This window comes from Rhinatrema bivittatum, chromosome 2, assembly GCF_901001135.1.
Source record: "Rhinatrema bivittatum chromosome 2, aRhiBiv1.1, whole genome shotgun sequence".
Lineage (NCBI taxonomy): Eukaryota > Metazoa > Chordata > Amphibia > Gymnophiona > Rhinatrematidae > Rhinatrema > Rhinatrema bivittatum.
The window spans coordinates 614,765,298-614,785,456 of record NC_042616.1 but is presented as its reverse complement, the minus strand read 5'-3'; the positions used below and the strand labels follow the sequence as shown (position 1 = coordinate 614,785,456).

Genomic DNA, 20,159 nt, shown 5'->3' with positions numbered 1-20,159 from the left:
ACTAGGGCACTTGCCAGGATAGAAGGGACAATGAATGAAGAAAAATACACAGCAGACCGTGAGTAAACCTACTGCCTTCTACAGACTGCAAGAAAGCTGAAATTGGGATTGGAAGCTCACCTTTCAGCATGACAACAGCCCTAAGTATAGAAAAAAAACAACCTGAATCCAATTGAAAATGTGTGGCATGACTTGAAGATTGCCGTCCATTCTCACTCCCCAAGGGACCTGACAGAGCCTGAACAGTTTTGTAAAGAAGAATGGTCTAATATTGACAAATCTAGGTATGAAAAGTTGGCAGACAACTATCCCAACAGACTCACAGCTGCAATTGCTGCCAAAGATGCTTCCATCTTAATTCATCGCATCTTGATTCATGGGATGAAGACTAGTCTAACTGTTGGATTTCAGTTTTGCTTTTCTTGATACATAGCTGCTTTGATCCCCAATAAAACATTATGGGCCTGAAATGTGGTGTGTTTAGTATAAAAAAAAATAATTTAAATGCATTCAGTTTGATGCACTGACAACAAATTATGAAAAATATTTAAGAGGTGATAGCCACTGTGCAACATCCATGAAGGCAGAGGTTAGACCTGTGGCTATAGCAGCCTTCTTTAAAATTAAGAGTTGTCAGCATATTAGAGCCTACTCTACTGCCTTTTCATTTTAGGTCAGTTGTGCAATCTTTGGTACTGTCTGGCATCAAATACTGCAGTTCAGTATATGTTGGCCTCTCAATTCTTGAGCTAAATCCTATAGATTATTGAAAAACTCAGCGGTCTAGATTACCTTTGGTAGTGGGCATCAAGACCATATTTCCCTGATTCTCAGGAAACTATACTGGCTACCTATTTGCTGGCAAGATAAAATTTAAAAACATTAGAGGCGATGCTGCAGTCTATTCTTTTGTCCTGTGTGTTATCTTGAGATTTAAGATCATCTGGAACAGCTGGCTTTTTTGCTGTCACAGAGGTAAGTATTTTTGGTGGTGACACACAATGGCTCCTTTTCTTATCAGGGACCTGTACTATACTTATTTGACCTCCATCAGGAAAAAAATATTCTATTTTTCTATAAGAAAATTAAGGCATTTCTTTTAATTTAATTTTTCAAAAGGTTTTTAAATCAGGACTTTTCAATGTAGTTAATTAGGCAATATTTGGATTGGTAGATAAGATATGTTCTTAAAATAAAATACTAAACTAGAATACATGGGTTCTCCTAACAAGATGTCTCACATATCCTGGCAATGTGGTATCAATTGGATGCAAAAACCACAAAAAATAAGATACTGTAATTGCATATCTTAATTCATGGAATAAGTGAAGTCCCCCTCCTAAATATTATATCCCTAAGGGAATATTTATGTCCCCCCTGACATGACCTTACAAGTTTGGTGTGGATAGAGTAATGTAAAGTCTTTGTGACTTGAAATGTCTTATGTGGCTATTCCCTTGATATGTTTGGAGATCCCTGCCTTTTGCGATAACCCTGTCTGTGTATCCATCTCCACTAAGAATTTTTCTATCTGTAAAGATGTGAACTGATGACCAAGTAGCAGCTTTGTATATGTCTTCAATGGAATTAGTTCTCAGATGAGCCACTCAAGTCACTGTGACTTTCACCTGATGAGCCTTGACAGAGTCCATAATATGTAATGCATATTATGGACTCTGTCAGCCAGAATGCATGCATTATGAGGACTAGCCCACAACCAGATTCACAGGGCCTCCTCACAGAGAATATATGAGCCCAAGCCTCCTTTTTTGTTCAGAGAATATGGCCACCTGGTTGTCTGTCTGAATCAAGATTTTCTTGCTCGAGAGTGGTTGGGAGAAAGCAGTTCATCCATAACAGATGTCTCACATCTCCAGAAGGTTGATTTGTAGGAAACTTTTATAGGGACTTTGTCCCTTTGGTCCATGCAGCACAGGTGTGTGCTCCCCACTCCTCTGATAAAAGCACTGAACAGGGTCACTTGATGTGCTGAGACATGCAGTGAGACCCATCAGAACCTTTGGTCATATCTATCCTTGGAGGGATACTTGCATCCCAAAACTTAATGAGATTTCGTGGGATCATGTTTGGAACAGTTGATCTCACTGGCCTCAGAAGGCCCACTGAAGAACACAGGTGCAGACAACTCAGAGGAACCACATTACCATGATGGCATTATAACCTAGAAGAACAAGGATTGACCTTGCTGGTGTCTGGTCCTATGAGGTCCCTGTTGGAGAAGGGACCTGATAGGGCCCATTATAAGTTTGGCTCTTTTGACAGGAAGAAATGTCTTCTCCTAAAGCGAGTTCATCCAGGATCCTTATAAACTGTATCCTTTGGAACAGGATCAAGTTAAGATTTGGAGAAGTGAACCAGGAATCCCAGGGAGTAGAGAAGTTGGATGGTTGTGATGAGGTATTTCAGTATGCTCCCTGAAAACTGGTCTATCACTAACCAATCATCCAGGTATGAAAATGTGCAGGCTCTGAGGGCGAAACTGCAGCTATGACTGCAAGACACTTCATGCACACTCCTGGAGTTGCCCCAAGGCCAAACAGAAGCATCTTGTACTTATAGTGCACATCCTTCACCACGACCCTGAGGAATTTCTGATAGGCGAATGTGAATGTGCAGATAAGTGTCTTTCAGATCCAGCGCACACATCAAATCCCTCAGCTGAATAAAAGGAAAATCATCTGGAAGGAATGCATCTTGAAACTCTCCTCAGATCAATTTGTTCAGTTTTTGCAAGTCCAGAATGGGCTTGGGGAATAAACAGTACCAGGAATAGTACCTTTCACTGGATTCCTGAGGCAGAAAAACACTTATAAGTATGCTGCTGAAGTAATTGAGTAGATTGGAAGACTGAACTTCACTGGGCTGGAAGAGAGTGAGAAAAGCACATGCAGTAGCCATACTCCCCAATTCTCAGGACCCTTTTGCCCCTGGTGATGTGGATCCACTACAGAAGAAAGGAGACTGACCTCAAGGACATCAAAAACTGGCACCGGCTGTGATTGCTGCTGAGCCTTCAGCCACTGCCTTGTTCTCTTCTGCCTTTGCCCTCTAGTGAGTAGTTGCTGCAGAAGAGGAGCAGCAACTCTGTCATTGAAAAGCATGGATGGACATCTCTGGAAAGATAGACATTCGTAGGAGAAGTACTGACTTCTGGCAGGACCAGATTGGTCTCCCACTGCTGCAGACAGCAATTGCAGACTGGACTGATGCTCCTTAAAACAGAGCCACCAGAAGCTGTATTGCTGTGTTAGTGTTGTGGGGGCATCCAACCACAATTGGAAAAGCTGGGGGCAACATATTCTGAGTTTAGGCACCCACAAGCCTTAAATACATTGACCGCATGCTTATTTGTCTTCTCCATTTTCTTCTCTTTATATTTCTATTTTGTAGGTCTTAAAAGTTCAGTTGAGGGGCTACCAAGGCAGTGATGATACAATTTGCAAGATGCAAACTTGTGAAAAAAAATAAATAAAATAAGACAAGGTAAAAAAATATATGACCAAAAACAGAGAGACTGGGAAACATCTCCATGCAGTAGCTTGGATGAAAGAAGACCAAGGGGCACATGAAGCAGCAACTGATTGGGTGGGGTGAGGAAACTCTTGAGCATGCTCAAAAACTCTCGAGTTGAGAGCTTGGTCCTTGTTGGTGCCATCTAATGACATCCCCATGAGTTATGGCTGATTTATGCCTGCTTGTCAATGGAGAACCCTATTCTTAAAATGAGAGATGTAGAAAGGGTAAACTATCATATCCCCTCTCAGTCATCCCTTTTTCAAACTGAAGAGTCCTAATCTGGTTCAGCCTCTCTTTACAAGGGAGCCACTCCATCCCCTTTATCATTTGTTGCTCTTTTCTGTACCTTTTTTAGTTTTGCAATGTCTTTTTTGAGATCAGGCAACCACATGTGCACACAACACTCAAGGTGCAGTTGCACTATGGACTGATGCAGAGGCATTATGATATTTTAAGTTTTATTATCTACTCCTTTCCAAATAATTCTAACATTCTATTTGCTTTTTTGATTGCCACTGCATACTGAGCAGAGGTTTTCAATGACTTGTCCACAATGACTCCTAATTACTTTTCCTGGGTAGCGACTCCTAATATGGAACCTAACATTATAGTTGCACAATTTGGATTATTTCCCCATTGTGCATCACTTTACCCTTATCCATATTAAGTGTAATTTGCCATTTGAATGCCCAGTCTCTATACACTAGCAATTTAACTTAGAATAATTTTGTGTTGTCTGCAAAATTTGATCACCTCACACCTTGTTCCCCTTTTCCAGCTGACCAAGGGGCGTTTCCCAGCTCCAACACCTTTTTTGGAGCAGGAGTCCGAGGGCCCCCCTTTTATCTTCAAATTTATTTTGGTATGGCAAAGACACCAAAAGACAATGAAAAGATGCACAGGGAACCCCCCCTCCTCCAAAAGAAAAACAATTTTTGGGGCTGCACACCCCAATTAAGCCATACTGTTTCTCAAACAAAACATATACATACTTAGATGTCAGATCTGTCACATCTAGGTAAAAAAAAGCTCTGTATTTTTAAAACAGATCCAATTGTTATATAAACTAATGAGCATACATTTATTTTCTTAAATGAAGTACAAAATGAATAAGCTAAATAAAATCATGATTTAAACCAAGGCTTCCTATCTAGTGCTTCAATCCACTGTTTAGTTAGCCATTTCAAAACAGAGTATAACAACAAAAGTTAAACTGATGTTTTTTGACCAGTAACTGAATTTAAACTATGAAAAGAACATTTATTTATTTATTTATTTATTTTTAATTTTTATATACCGAGGTTCTTATAGAGACTATAAATCACTCCGGTTTACACGAACTAAAAACTGAAGTACAATATTCTGTAATATACACTAACTCACTCTAGCAATGGGATTCTTTGCAGAATTGTCACTCTCCTCAAGAATGTTTGCAGGGGGGATGATCCATTCTCGCTTTTGCCTTACAAAACCATTCAGATTGGATTGAAGATTATTGCTCATCTGTGCAATCTATGAAGACAAAACAACATAACACAAGCAATTAAATCCCCTTTATTAAAAGGTCATTGTTCAGTGTTCTTTAGTGTTTGAAACCTAGTGAACATCCTTTGCTTTTTATGTCATATGTTTGTATTGAGTTCACATGAATTTTTACACACAGTTTCCATCTGCTGAACATACCAGTAACTCATCTGGGAGGATACAACTACATATTGTACAACAGTTTAATGATATATATATAAAATGTTTTTTAAAAAAAAAGTCTTATTTTCTGCCACTTCCAAGTCATCTATTCAGTGCAGATTACAAGACAGACATTCATAAAACACAAAATAAATAGTTAAAACAAAAATGAATACATACTTACATAATTATATAACTCAGACTTGACTAGCTCGCATCCATAAGTTTCTCTAAATAAGGTTTTCAATTGCTGTCTAAAAATGCCCAAGTCTGTCTCATGTCCTAACTGCTCTGGGATAGTGTTCCATAAGCACTGGTGCTGCCAAGGAAGAGTTTGTTTTATATCCCTTCAATGGGGGAACCTGCAACAGGTTTGTCCCAGAGGAACACAAGGCCTGATAGGAGCGTACCACTTAAGCTTAGCTTTTAAAATATACAGTTCTTCCTGAAATAGCAAATTGTGCAATATCACCAACATCCTGAATCTAATACTCAACTTTTCAGGTAGCCAGTGCATTTGCTGGCGAGATGGGGTTATGCGCCCCTAAGGGCTCACCTCCACAAAGTGCGGGCAGCTGCATTTTGCAACAAATTGAGTACTTGTAACAATTTTATCAGGAAGGTCTAACGACAGACTTGCAGAATAGTTTAAAATGTCCCAGGACAAGCGATTGCAGGACAGTTCTAAACACAGGAGCTGGTACCAATGGCCGAAGAGGTCTTAACATCTTTAAGTTTAAAGAAACATACCTTAGACAAATATGGGGATTCGTTGTTAATGCGCTGTCCACAAGGATTCGAAGACTACAAACCTAGTGGACGATGGCTAGGCTCTCACCTTCACAGGGAAGCAAATATTCCCAGAGGCTGCAACCCTACCAACCCATACTATTGTTTTCTGAATGTTCAGAACAATACCATTTTTTCCTAACCAAGACCTAATTTGAAACAAACATTCTTGAAATCAGGCAATGGGAACAAGCCTGGGTTCATCACTGGGAATATATATCTGGATATCATCCGCATATAAAAAGAAATACTTCCAGGGCTTGCAATATACATCCTAATGGGGCCAAATAAATATACATTAAATAAAAGAGAAGAAGGTAGAGCCTTGAAGGACCCCTTGTTTCAACAAGCCAACATGAATGGCATCACAGAGACTTGGTGGAAGGAGCATAACCAATGGGACAGTGCTATATCAGGGTACAAATTATATCGCAATGATAGGGAGGATCAACTTGGTGGGGGTGTGGCACTTTATGTCCAAGAGGGTATAGAGTCCAACAGGATAAAGATCATACAAGAGAGTAAATGCTCAGTAGAATTTATATAGGTAGAAATCCCATGTGTGTTGAGTAAGAGTATAGTGATAGGAGTATACTACCATCCACCTGGACAAAATGGTCAGACAGATGATGAAATGCTAAGAGAAATCAGGGAAGCTAACCAATTTGGCAGTGCAATAATAATGGGAGATTTCAATTACCAAACACACAAATTCTCTTAGTGAAAAATCCCACGATTAAAATGAACTATATCGAAACACGTGGTATAGGAAAGTTAAACCATCACATCGCTATGAAATTTTATCTTATGTATTTAGGGACCATCATACCACCCACAGTGCTCACAAGTCAGACTTGCATCTCATGCACTTTAACGGGGTCACGTTTAATCAATTGGTCCAGATGAAAGGCATCAAAGTTCAATATTGAGTATTTTTATGAATTTTTTTACTATATGTATTTAAAAAGGAGAAACTTCCCTTGTTTCTGAATTATCGGGGTTGCTTATCCCGTAGCTGTCAGGGAAACTTGTCCGACGCGCGCGTTTCGCCACATCAGCTGCTTCAGAGACATCCGTATTCAAGCTCTCCTGATCCAGCACATCCCCATATCTTTAGCGGGGGTATAACCGAGCGAATTTCATGCAAGGTACCGAAGGTCCATCTATTTTTCTAAAGTAAAAGGGCTTGAGGTTATAAAGAGATTTCAGCGATTACAATTTTCTTAAAAGTATTTAACGATGTATTTTAGCAAGTGGGGAAAAAAGGTTTAAGTTAGTCTGACTCACCGGACGCCGACACCAGCTCCCTGCCCAGTTAATTCTAGCAGTGAGGCGGCTTGGGTCGGTCTGATTTTAAATGCAGCGGTATTTTGAAACCACCTGTGAATCAAGTGATTCCTGGTTTCGGCGGGCAATCACCAAAAATGGAACCATTCTATGTCCTTGTTTAGGCCACCAGGTGTCACTGATTTCAATTGAAAGATCCACTTTTGTTCACATTGTCTAAGTGTCTGTACACGATTCCCCCCTCTCCAATGTGGATTGATAATTTCAAGGATTGTCCACTTGATGTCGTCGAATTTATGCTTGAGTGCCTGAAAGTGAGCGACCAAAAGTTCCTCAACTCTATTGGTATTTATGCAACATTTATGTTCAGTGAGACGAATTTTGATTTTCCTTTTTGTCATGCCCACATATACTAGAGGACATATACTCTAGTATATGTGGGCATGACAAAAAGGAATATGTGGGCATGACAAAAAGGAAAATCAAAATTCGTCTCACTGAACATAAATGTTGCATAAATACCAATAGAGTTGAGGAACCTTTGGTCGCTCACTTTCAGGCACTCAAGCATAAATTCGACGACATCAAGTGGACAATCCTTGAAATTATCAATCCACATTGGAGAGGGGGGAATCGTGTACAGACGCTTAGACAATGTGAACAAAAGTGGATCTTTCAATTGAAATCAGTGACACCTGGTGGCCTAAACAAGGACATAGAATGGTTCCATTTTTGGTGATTGCCCGCCGAAACCAGGAATCACTTGATTCACAGGTGGTTTCAAAATACCGCTGCATTTAAAATCAGACCGACCCGAGCCGCCTCACTGCTAGAATTAACTGGGCAGGGAGCTGGTGTCGGCGTCCGGTGAGTCAGACTAACTTAAACCTTTTTTCCCCACTTGCTAAAATACATCGTTAAATACTTTTAAGAAAATTGTAATCGCTGAAATCTCTTTATAACCTCAAGCCCTTTTACTTTAGAAAAATAGATGGACCTTCGGTACCTTGCATGAAATTCGCTCGGTTATACCCCCGCTAAAGATATGGGGATGTGCTGGATCAGGAGAGCTTGAATACGGATGTCTCTGAAGCAGCTGATGTGGCGAAACGCACGCGTCGGACAAGTTTCCCCGACAGCTACGGGATAAGCAACCCCGATAATTCAGAAACAAGGGAAGTTTCTCCTTTTTAAATACATATAGTAAAAAAATTCATAAAAATACTCAATATTGAACTTTGATGCCTTTCATCTGGACCAATTGATTAAACGTGACCCCGTTAAAGTGCATGAGATGCAAGTCTGACTTGTGAGCACTGTGGGTGGTATGATGGTCCCTAAATACATAAGATAAAATTTCATAGCGATGTGATGGTTTAACTTTTCTATACCACGTGTTTCGATATAGATTTCAATTACCCCAATATTGACTGGGTAAATGTAACATCAGGACTTGCTAGAGACATAAAGTTCCTAGATGTAATAAAGGATTGCTTCATGGAGCAATTGGTTCAGGAACCCACAGGAGAGGGAGCTATTTTAGATTTAATTCTTAGTGGAACGCAATATTTGGTTAAAGAAGTAACGGTGGTGGGGCCACTTGGCAACAGTGATCATAACATGATCAAATTTAAACTAATAACTGGAAGGGGGACAATAAGTAAATCTGCAGCTCTAACACTAAATTTTAAAAAGGGAAACTTTGATAAAATGAGGAAAATAGTTAGAAAAAAACCGAAAGGTGCAGCTGCAAAGGTTAAAAGTGTTCAACAGGCTTGGACATTGTTTAAAAATACAATCCTAGAGGCGCAGTCCATATGTATTCCGCGCATTAAGAAAGGTGGAAGGAAGGCAAAACAATTACCGTCATGGTTAAAAGGTGAGGTGAAAGAGGCTATTTTAGCCAAAAAACATCCTTCAAAAATTGGAAGAAGGATCCATCTGAAGAAAATAGGATAAAACATAAGTATTGTCAAGGTAAGTGTAAAACATTGATAAGACAGGCGAAGAGAGAATTTGAATTGAAGTTGGCCATAGAGGCAAAAACTCATAATAAAAACTTTTAAAAATATATCCAAAGCAAGAAATGTGTGAGGGAGTCGGTTGGACCATTAGATGACAGAGGGGTTAAAGGGGCTCCTGGGAAGATAAGGCCATTGCAGAAAGACTAAATTAAATCTTTGCCTCCGTGTTTACTAATGAGGATGTTGGGGAGATACCAGTTCCAGAGATGGTTTGCAGGGGTGATAAGTCAGACGAACTGAATGAAATCACTGTGAACCTGGAAGATGTAGTAGGCCAGATTGACAAACTAAAGAGTAGTAAATCACCTGGACCAGATGGTATACATCCTAGGGTTCTAAAGGAACTAAAAAATGAAATTTCTGATCTATTAGTTAAACTTTGTAACCTATCATTAAAATCATCCATTGTACCTGAAGACTGGAGGGTGGCCAATGTAATCCCAATATTTAAAAAAGGCTCCAGGGGCGATCCGGGTAACTATAGACCAGTGAGCCTGACTTCAGTGCCAGGAAAAATAGTGGAAACTATTCTCAAGATCAAAATCGTAGAGCATATAGAAAGACATGATTTAATGGGACACAGTCAACATGGATTTACCCAAGGGAAGTCTTGCCTAACAAATCTGCTTCATTTTTTTGAAGGGGTTAATAAACATGTGGCTAAAGGTGAACTGGTAGATGTAGTGTATTTGGATTTTCAGAAGGCGTTTGACAAAGTCCCTCATGAGAGGCTTCTACGAAAAACTAAAAAGTCATGGGATAGGAGGCGATGTCCATTCGTGGATTACAAACTGGTTAAAAGACGGGAAACAGAGAGTAGGATTAAATGGTCAATTTTCTCAGTGGAAAAGGGTAAACAGTGGAGTGCCTCAGGGATCTGTACTTGGACCGGTGCTTTTCAATATATATATAAATGATCTGGAAAGGAATTCGACGAGTGAGGTTATCAAATTTGCGGATGATAAAAAATTATTCAGAGCAGTTAAATCACAAGCAGACTGTGATACATTACAGGAGGACCTAGCAAGACTTGAAGATTGGGCATCCAAATGGAAGATGAATTTTAATGTGGACAAGTGCAAGGTGTTGCATATAGGGAAAAATAACCCTTGCTGTTACACGATGTTAGGTTCCATATTAGGAGCTACCACCCAGGAAAAAGATCTAGGCATAATAGTGGATAATACTTTAAAATCGTTGGCTCAGTGTGCTGCAGCAGTCAAAAAAGCAAATAGAATGTTAGGAATTATTAGGAAGGGAATGGTTAATAGAACGGAAAATGTCATAATGCCTCCGTATCGCTCCATGGTGAGACCGCACCTTGAATACTGTGTACAATTCTGGTCGCCGCATCTCAAAAAAGATATAGTTGCAATGGAGAAGGTACAGAGAAGGGCAACCAAAATGATAAAGGAGATGGAACAGCTCCCCTATGAGGAAAGGCTGAAGAGGTTAGGGCTGTTCAGCTTGGAGAAGAGACTGCTGAGGGGGGATATGATAGAGGTCTTTAAGATCATGAGAGGTCTTGAACCAGTAGATGTGACACTGTTATTTACACTTTCGAATAATAGAAGGACTAGGGGGCATTCCATGAAGTTAGCAAGTAACACATTTAAGACTAATCGGAGTAAATTATTTTTCACTCAACGCACAATAAAGCTCTGGAATTTGTTGCCAGAGGATGTGGTTAGTGCAGTTAGTATAGCTGGGTTCAAAAAAGGTTTGGATAAGTTCTTGGAAGAGAAGTCCTTTAACGGTTATTAATCAGTTTTCTTAGGGAATAGCCACTGCTAATAATTGCATCAGTAGCATGGGATCTTCTTGATGTTTGGGTAATTGCCAGGTTCTTGTGGCCTGGTTTTGGCCTCTGTTGGAAACAGGATGCTGGGCTTGATGGACCCTTGGTCTGACCCAGCATGGCAATTTCTTATGTTCTTAATAATCTAACTGGACTCACTGTTCCCTATCTTCAAGGAAAGATTTAAACCAATTAAGCATCTGATCTGTAATGCCAGCAGCCTGTAGCTGATATGCAAGAATGTCATGGCAGACACTATCAAATGCCTCTGACACTGAAGGAGTATACCAGTACCCCCTATTATGTAGGATTCACAGCAAGATCTCAAACAACAAAAGAGTAGTAAAAGCTTAGTATTATGTGCCTTACAAAAACTGAACTGATTCATGTCTAGGACATACTTATCTCTTAGGAAATCATGCAAGTAAATCAATACACTTTTCTAAAATCTTTGCTAAAGTAGGAAGATTGGAAATTGGTCAGTAATTAGTTATATCAAATGCTGGCTTAGCAATATCTCTGAAAAGAGGTCTAACAGTGGCCTTCTTTAGTTGCTGTGGTACAAGACCCTCAGTCAGGGATTTGACTGACGTTATTCTAGTCAAAATGGGCATGGAGGAAACAACTAATATCAATCTTTGTCTTTGCAAAGAATATGCCAAACCCCCCCACACACACACACACACACAAAACTGCCATCCAGTAAGCCAAACAAGACATTTCCAAACAACTAGAATGGCCTACGTACCATCCAAATAACTTTTTTGATCTTGTATGGAAACTCTCCAAACCAGAATCACACAAATGAAGATGTTGACAAATTCTTCACTGAAAAAACCCAAGCTATTCATTCCTCCTTTCATCCCACAACCTCCTCCACCTCACACACCCCAGGCATCAACCAACCCATTAATACAGCAATTATATAGGCAAATTCTGTTCAACTCCCTCTAAACTTGATCCCGTTGTCTGACTTCAGGACAATCATGTCATGAGATGGTAACAATTCTCCAGCAAATCTGTCTATGAGCCCATTAGATCCTGAGGGGGCCAAAAGCACCAGTGCAGGGCCGAAAGCATCGTGCGCCCCTTAGTTTTGCCCCTTTGTGTTGCTCCAAATTCTAGGATCACTGGACAAAAACAAGACATCGCTAGCTTTTGATATTCAAACTACTGGATCCTGCATGATCAGCCCCCGTCATAATTTGGGCAGACTATTTGTAAGTTATCATGATTAACAAATTACCTCTATCATTAGTCTTTTCAGACCCAAACCTAAATTCAAAAACCTTCAATGGAAATCAGCCCCATTCCTCTGCTCACTAACTCACAGATCATAGGACTGTCAATGTTATCCCTATTAATCAATGCACAATCTTTAGCAAACAAAATGGCGGTGTTTACCAATCTTCTGCTGGGTAGCAAAGCAGACTTTTGCAGAGTTACAGAGACTTGGTTTAAGAAAACAGACACTGTTTTGATAAATCAATTGACAAAAAATCTGTATGACATCTTTTCCATCCCTAGAATTAATAGAAGAGGTGGAGGATTACTGCTCATGATAAAAAAAGAACTTAATCTAATTCTACAAACAGTCAAATCCCCTTCGCTGTTCGAGATTGGTTTACTAAAATCAAAATACTTGCAAATTTAATATATGCTCCTCCAGGATTATTAGATCATAATACCTCTCCCCTAATAGAATTTATTGTAGAAAACATAGATCTCCCTACTGTTGTACTTGGTGATTTCAATTTGCATGTGGACTCCGTACCACTATCATCTAGTTGTGAAACGTTTTTATTTGCCATGCATGCTATAGGTTTTCACCAAATTGTTAACTTGCCAACACATAGGGCAGGTCACACACTCGATCTTGCGTTTATCAATTCCCATTTAGAAAATGCAGTCCCTCCCACAAGCTTACCTATTCCTTGGTCTGATCACAGATTGATCTCTACACATCTAATTGTACACTACTCTAGATGCAATTTTCTGACTCAAAAAACTATGATTGAATATAGAAAACCTTGTCAACAGATGAATTAATTGAACTAATGCCAGAAGCCCTCAAAAATTTAGATCTAACATTGAATCTGCCACTGCCTCTTGGAATTCAATTACTAATAATATAGCTGATGCCTGCTGTCCCATAATGAAAAAGAAATAAAGTCTAATAAAAACCACAGAACCCCTTGGTACACCCCAGAACTCAGAATGAAATGCTCCATTAGGAATGCTGAAAAAAATGGCATAAAAATTGTACACCTTCCTCCTTGAGTAATTACAGGATCCTGCTTACTAAATATAAATCTAAGACTAATAAGTTTAAACGAGATTTTTTTGAGAAGTAAATTCATGACTATCAATATAACCCGAGAGTTTTATTTCCCTATATAGCGGACTTTACTAATCCCTCACGGAAAACACCACCATATGAAAACTCAAAAAGTAAGTGCAATGAGCTTGCAAAATATTTTAGAGATAAAACACTAAATTTATTAAAGAATATTCACAAAGACGAGACCTCTAAGATAATGCTGCCAACAAAACCAGAGATTTTTATGGTCCATAAGAACATGCCATACTGGGTCAGACCAAGGGTCCATCAAGCCCAGCATCCTGTTTCCAACAGTGGCCAATCCAGGCCATAAGAACCTGGCAAGTACCCAAAAACTAAGTCTATTCCATGTTACCATTGCTAGTAATAGCGGTGGTTATTATCTAAGTCAACTTAATTAATAGCAGGTAATGGACTTCTCGTCCAAGAACTTATCCAATCCTTTTTTAAACACAGCTATACTAACTGCACTAACCACATCCTCTGGCAACAAATTCCAGAGTTCAATTGTGCGCTGAGTGAAAAAGAACTTTCTCCAATTAATTTTAAATGTGCCACATGCTAACTTCATGGAGTGACCCTAGTCTTTCTACTATCTGAAAGAGTAAATAACCAATTCACATCTACCCGTTCTAGACCTCTCATGATTTTAAACACCTCTATCATATCCCCCCTCAGCAGTCTCTTCTCCAAGCTGAAAAGTCCTAACCTCTTTAGTTTTTCCTCATAGGGGAGCTGTTCCATTCCCTTTATCATTTTGTTAGCCCTTCTCTGTACCTTCTCCATCGCAATTATCTTTTTTGAGATGTGGTGACCAGAATTGTACACAATACTCAAGGTGCAGTCTCACCATGGAGCGATACAGAGGCATTATGACATTTTCCATTTTATTCACCATTCCCTAGTAATTCCCAACATTCTGTTTGCTTTTTTGACTGCCGCAGCACACTGAACAGATGATTTCAAAGTATTATCCACTATGATGCCTAGATCTTTTTCCAGGGTGCTCCCTTCTAATATGGAAGCTAACATCATGTAACTACAGCAAGGGTTATTTTTCCCTATATGCAACACCTTGCACTTGTCCACATTAAATTTCATCTGCCATTTAGATGCCCAATTTTCCAGCCTCACAAGGTCTTCTTGCAATTTATCACAATCTGCTTGTGATTTAACTACTCTGAACAATTTTGTATCATCTGTAAATCTGATTACCTCACTAGTATTTCTTTCCAGATCATTTATAAACATATTGAAAAGTAAGGGTCCCAGTACAGATCCCTGAGGCACTCCACTGCCCACTCCCTTCCACTGAGAAAATTGTCCATTTAATCCTACTCTCTGTTTCCTGTCTTTTAGCCAGTTTGTAATCCACGAAAGGACATGGCCACCTATCCCATGAATTTTTACTTTTCCTAGAAGCCTCATGAGGAACTTTGTCAAATGCCTTCTGAAAATCCAAGTACACTACATCTACCGGTTCACCTTTATCCACATGTTTATTAACTCCTTAAAAAAAGTGAAGCAGATTTGTGAGGCAAGACTTGCCTTGGGTAAAGCCATACTGACTTTGTTCCATTAAATCATGTCTTTCTATATGTTCTGTGATTTTGATGTTTAGAACACTTTCCACTATTTTTCCTGGTACTGAAGTCAGGCTAACCAGTCTGTAATTTCTCGGATCTCCCCTGGAGCCCTTTTTAAATATGGGGGTTACATTAGCTATCCTCCAGTCTTCAGGTACAATGGATGATTTTAATGATAGGTTACAAATTTTTACTAATAGGTCTGAAATTTCATTTTTTAGTTCCTTCAGAACTCTGGTCCAGGTATTTACTACTCTTCAGTTTATCAATCAATCAGGTCTACCACATCATCTAGGTTCACCATGATTTGTTTCAGTCCATCTGAATCATTACCCATAAGAACCTTCTCCAGTACGGGTACCTCCCCAACATCCTCTTCAGTAAACACCGAAGAAAAGAAATAATTTAATCTTTCCGCGATGGCCTTATCGTCTCTAAGTGCCCCTTTAACCCCTTGATCATCTAACGATCCAACTGACTCTCACAGGCTTTCTGCTTTGGATATATTTAAAAATGTTTTTACTGTGAGTTTTTGCCTCTATGGCCAACTTCTTTTCAAATTCTCTCTTAGCTTGTCTTATCAATGTCTTACATTTAACTTGCCAACGTTTATGCATTTTCCTATTTTCCTCTGTTGGATCCTTCTTCAAATTTTTGAATTAAGATCTTTTGTCTAAAATAGCTTCTTTCACCTCCCCTTTTAACCATGCCGGTAATCATTTTGCCTGCTTTCCACCTTTCTTAATGTGTGGAATACATCTGGATTGTGCTTCTAGGATGGTATTTTTTTTTTTTTTTTGAACAATGACCACACCTCTTGCACACTTTTTACTTTTGTAGCTGCTCCTTTCAGTTTTTTTCTAACTATTTCTCATTTTGTCAAAGTTTCCTTTTTGAATATTTAGCACAAGAGCCGTGGATTTGCTTACTGTCCCCCTTCCAGTTGTTAATTCAAATTTGATCATATTATGATCACTATTGCCAAGCGGCCCCACCACCGTTACCTCTCTCACCAAATCTTGTGCTCCACTGAGAATTAGATCTAAAATTGCTCCCTCTCTCATCGGTTCCTCAACCAATTGCTCCATAAAGCTATCATTTATTCCATCCAGGAGCTTTCTCTCTGTAGCGTGCCCCGATGATACATTTACCCATTTTTTTAAGATGGTGTCGGCCATCCTTTGCCCTTACCATGTCACATGCCACATGCCCTTACCATGTGACAGGGGCCGGCCAATGGCACTGATAGCTCCTGTCACATGGTAAGGGCAAAGGGCCATTGGCACCATTTTGTTTACTGACAGCCAATGGCCCAAGAGCGGGAGATTGCTCCCGGGACCCCCGCTGGACCACCAGGTACTTTAGGAAAGTTTTTTTTGGGGGGAGGGGGGGGGATTTGGCTTGGGACAGCCGAAAAACAAAACCATCCGGACAGCAGGAAACTGAATTTCCCGCGGGTTCATGATACCGGAACAGATTCCGGCACCCGATTCACATCTCTGTTCTCTATCCCTCCCAATTTGGTTTTCGAAAATTTTTTTTTTTTTAGCACAGAGAGCCTGCTTGTCTCTCTCATGGACACTGTCCTGAGAGGTTTAGACAATGGCCAATTATATCTCCTTGTAATGCTTGATATATCAGCAGCATTCAACACAGTTAATCATGATACCCTACTCAACAGATTAAGAGAAATTGGTCTAAGAGATTATACTATTCGGTGGTCTGAATCGTATTTGACAAATAGATCATATAAAGTTAAAATAAACTGCAATGAATCAGAATTAATATTGTGCATGGCATTCCACAAGGATCTTCATTATCCTCAACACTGTTTAATATATATAGTCTGCCTCTATGCAAGCTTTTAGCAGGATTTGGTTTAACCAATTTTATCTACGCAGACGATGTACAAATTTTAATTCCGATTACAGGGTCTATCGAATCTACATTAAAACTTTAGGAAATTTATTTTGCCACAGTAAATAGACTATTAGCGCAAATGAGTCTCTCTCTAAACTCGAACAAAACTGAACTTCTGATACTATGTCACAAACTAAACAAATTGAGGTAGAAGTTAAAATAATATTTAACTGATACTCAATCTCACACGAAGTTAAAGATCTTGGAATCATCCTTGACAGCTAAATAAACTTAAAAAGGTGGATAAATAATATAATTAAAGATGGCTACTTTAAACTGCATGTCCTAAAAAGATTAAGACCACTACGTCACAAACATGATTTCAGAACAGTCCTTCAAGCACTCATTCTCTCAAAAACTGATTACTGTAATGCATTATTAGGCCTCCCTGCTTCAACCACAAGACCCCTCCAAACTTCTGCATAATTCAGCTGCCAGAATATTAACTAATACTAGGAAATCTGAACATATAACTCCTACTCTAAAAGAATTAGACTGGCTTCCTATCACACATCGGACCCAGTTCAAAACTATCATTAATTCATAAGACCCTCTATAAACAACAAAGTTGAATGGCTTACTGCTGCCTTACATTTTCATACCGACAAAGAACCACAAGATCAGCAAGTAATCGAACATTACCTATCCCATCTCCTAAATCAGCACATCTAAACACCGTGAGAGAAAGAGCTTTATCGATTGCTGGGCCTCAAGTAGGGAACTCCTTACCACAAAATTTAAGACTCGAATCTAATATCAGAACATTTAAAAAAGGTGTCAAAACCTGGCTCTTTCAACAAGCATTTTCTTAATTCTAATGACAAAATCATAACACATGATGTATGATGTCTACTTTTATTGTGATTTACATGTTTGAGTATGAATTTTAGGTATCTTATGATTTGATGATTATAATATTGTATTTTAATTGCGTATTTGACATATTGTAAACCGATGTGATGTTTCCTACAAACGTCGGTATATAAAAACAAAATTCCCCCAAGACTCATCTGATACCTGAAACATGACCTAGCCTCCTGGCTAATCAATACAATAAATGCCATTTTAAACCAAGGCTCACTATCCAGCTCACTTAAAAAGGCTGTTATCAAACCCACTGTAAAATAAATAAATAAATAAATAAATAAAATCTGGTGCTGATTCTAAAATAATCAGCAACTATCACCCAATCTTCACCCTCCCCTTCTTATCAAACCCATCTAAATCAGAACTCCTCTGGCTCTGTCATCAAGATCATCCCCTGCAATCACTTCTCTCACTAGCTGGAGAATTGTTACCACATCTCATGGCATGATCTACTGCTCTCAAGCTGTTAGCTGCCACTAACCAAAATGCGCCATGGCCTTTTGCTCTTACTATGTGACAGTGGCTACAGCTGCCATTGGCCAGTCCTTGTTACATAGAAGGGGCAATGGATGACTGGTGCCATTTTAAAACCCTGATTTCTTCAGCATAAAAAAACAAAACCCTGGAATAAACCCCCTTCCTCTCTATGACATATAAACAGATTCTATTGCATGACTTAATAGGGAGTTTCTCAGATTTTTTTTTAGTTGGCCCATGGAATAATACTATGGACATGGCGGTATTTCTGATTGCAAAGACTGAAAATTTAGGGGTATCTGGGCCATCCATTGCCCCTACCATGTGACAGGAGCTGGCCAATGGCACCCGTAGCCCCGTCACATGGTAAGGGCTAAAGGCCACTTGCGCCATTTTGGTTAGTGGCAGATCTCACCCAGACCCCCTCTGCTGGACCACCAGGGGTTTTTGTGAGACTTGGGGGGGGGGGGAGTGGCGGCATGTGGTCCCCAACTCAGGTGGTACATTGCCTTGACCTGCCCTTGGCTACAGGAGAGCAGTCAGGCTAAAGGAGGTCCCCAGTCTAATCTTTAAAGAAACCCTATTTCTATCCTCTTAGAAAATATAAACTTTACTCATATTATAGGTAATATCTGCTTCCCCATTAGCAATAAATCAGCCTCAGCAGCAGCAGCTTAGATCTTGACGTAGACCAGACCTTAGCAAATCTCTCAAAAACTATCCCAATGTTTTTGACAACCATTTTTTCAATAAGATCTGAATCTCCCTCACCACCTCAGACACATGGGTAAGTCAAATAATGGAAAAAGGATATACCTAAATTTTCAGTCTCTGCAATCAGAAATACCGCCATGTCCACAGTATTATTCCATGGGCCAACTAAAAAAACTCAGAGAAACTCCCTATTAATTCATGCAATAGAATCTGTTCATTTGTCAGAGGCAGGGGGTTTTATTCAAGGTTTTTTTTTTGTTTTTTTTTTTTTTAAATACTGACGAAATCAGGGTTTTTTGCCCCATGCTAGACCTCAGACCTTTAAACATCTCTGAAGACAAAGCTTCAAGATTAATTCTATAGGTACTATCTTACGTCATCTACAGATTGAAGAATGAGGTCTAAGATTACAAACCAAAGATGCTTACATTCATAAGAACATAAGACTTGCCATACTGGGTCAGACCAAGGGTCCAAACCCAGTATCCTGTTTCCAACAGTGGCCAATCTAGGTCACAAGTACCTGGCAGGATTCCAGGGGGGTAGATAAATTCCAAGCTGCTTATCCCAAGAATAAGCAGTGGATTTCTGCAACTCTTCCTTAATAGTTAATGGACTTGTCCTCCAGGAACTTTTCCAAATCTTTTTTAAATGCAGCTACACTAATAGCTTTCATCACCTCCCCTGGCAATGAATTCCAAGCTTAATTATGTGTCAAGTAAAAAAAAAAAAAAAAATTCTCTTATTAGTTTTAAATGTATTACCCATTAACTTCATTGTGTGTCCCTGGTCTTTGTACTTTTCGAAAGAGTAATCAACTGATTAATAATTACTCGTTCTATTCCACTCATTTTATAGATCTCTAGGATTTCTCCCCTCAGCAAGCTGAAGAGTTCTACACTCTTTAGCCTTTCTTCATAGGGGAATTGTTCTATCCACTTTATCATCTTGATTGGTCTTCTCTGTACCTTTTCTAGTTCTGCTATATTTTCATATACCAATTCACAACTGAGCTCAGTTGAATCTAAAGATGCACTGGAATCAGCATTTGCACCAGCTATCATACAATGACTATCTCCACTACTCTGATTTGATTATTACAAGGTCATGGAACCTTCTCTGTGGTCTTCCAT

General features: G+C 39.3%; 1 protein-coding gene across 1 annotated transcript in view; it reads right to left on the bottom strand.

Moving 5' to 3' along the window:
• Positions 1-20,159, bottom strand: part of DSG2 (desmoglein 2) — a 110,771-nt gene that overhangs the window by 41,051 nt on the left and 49,561 nt on the right. Inside the window, exon 3 of the mRNA XM_029591174.1 lies at positions 4,921-5,049. Within this exon, the coding sequence (XP_029447034.1) occupies positions 4,921-5,049 (129 nt within the window). The remainder of the gene's footprint in view (positions 1-4,920; positions 5,050-20,159) is intronic.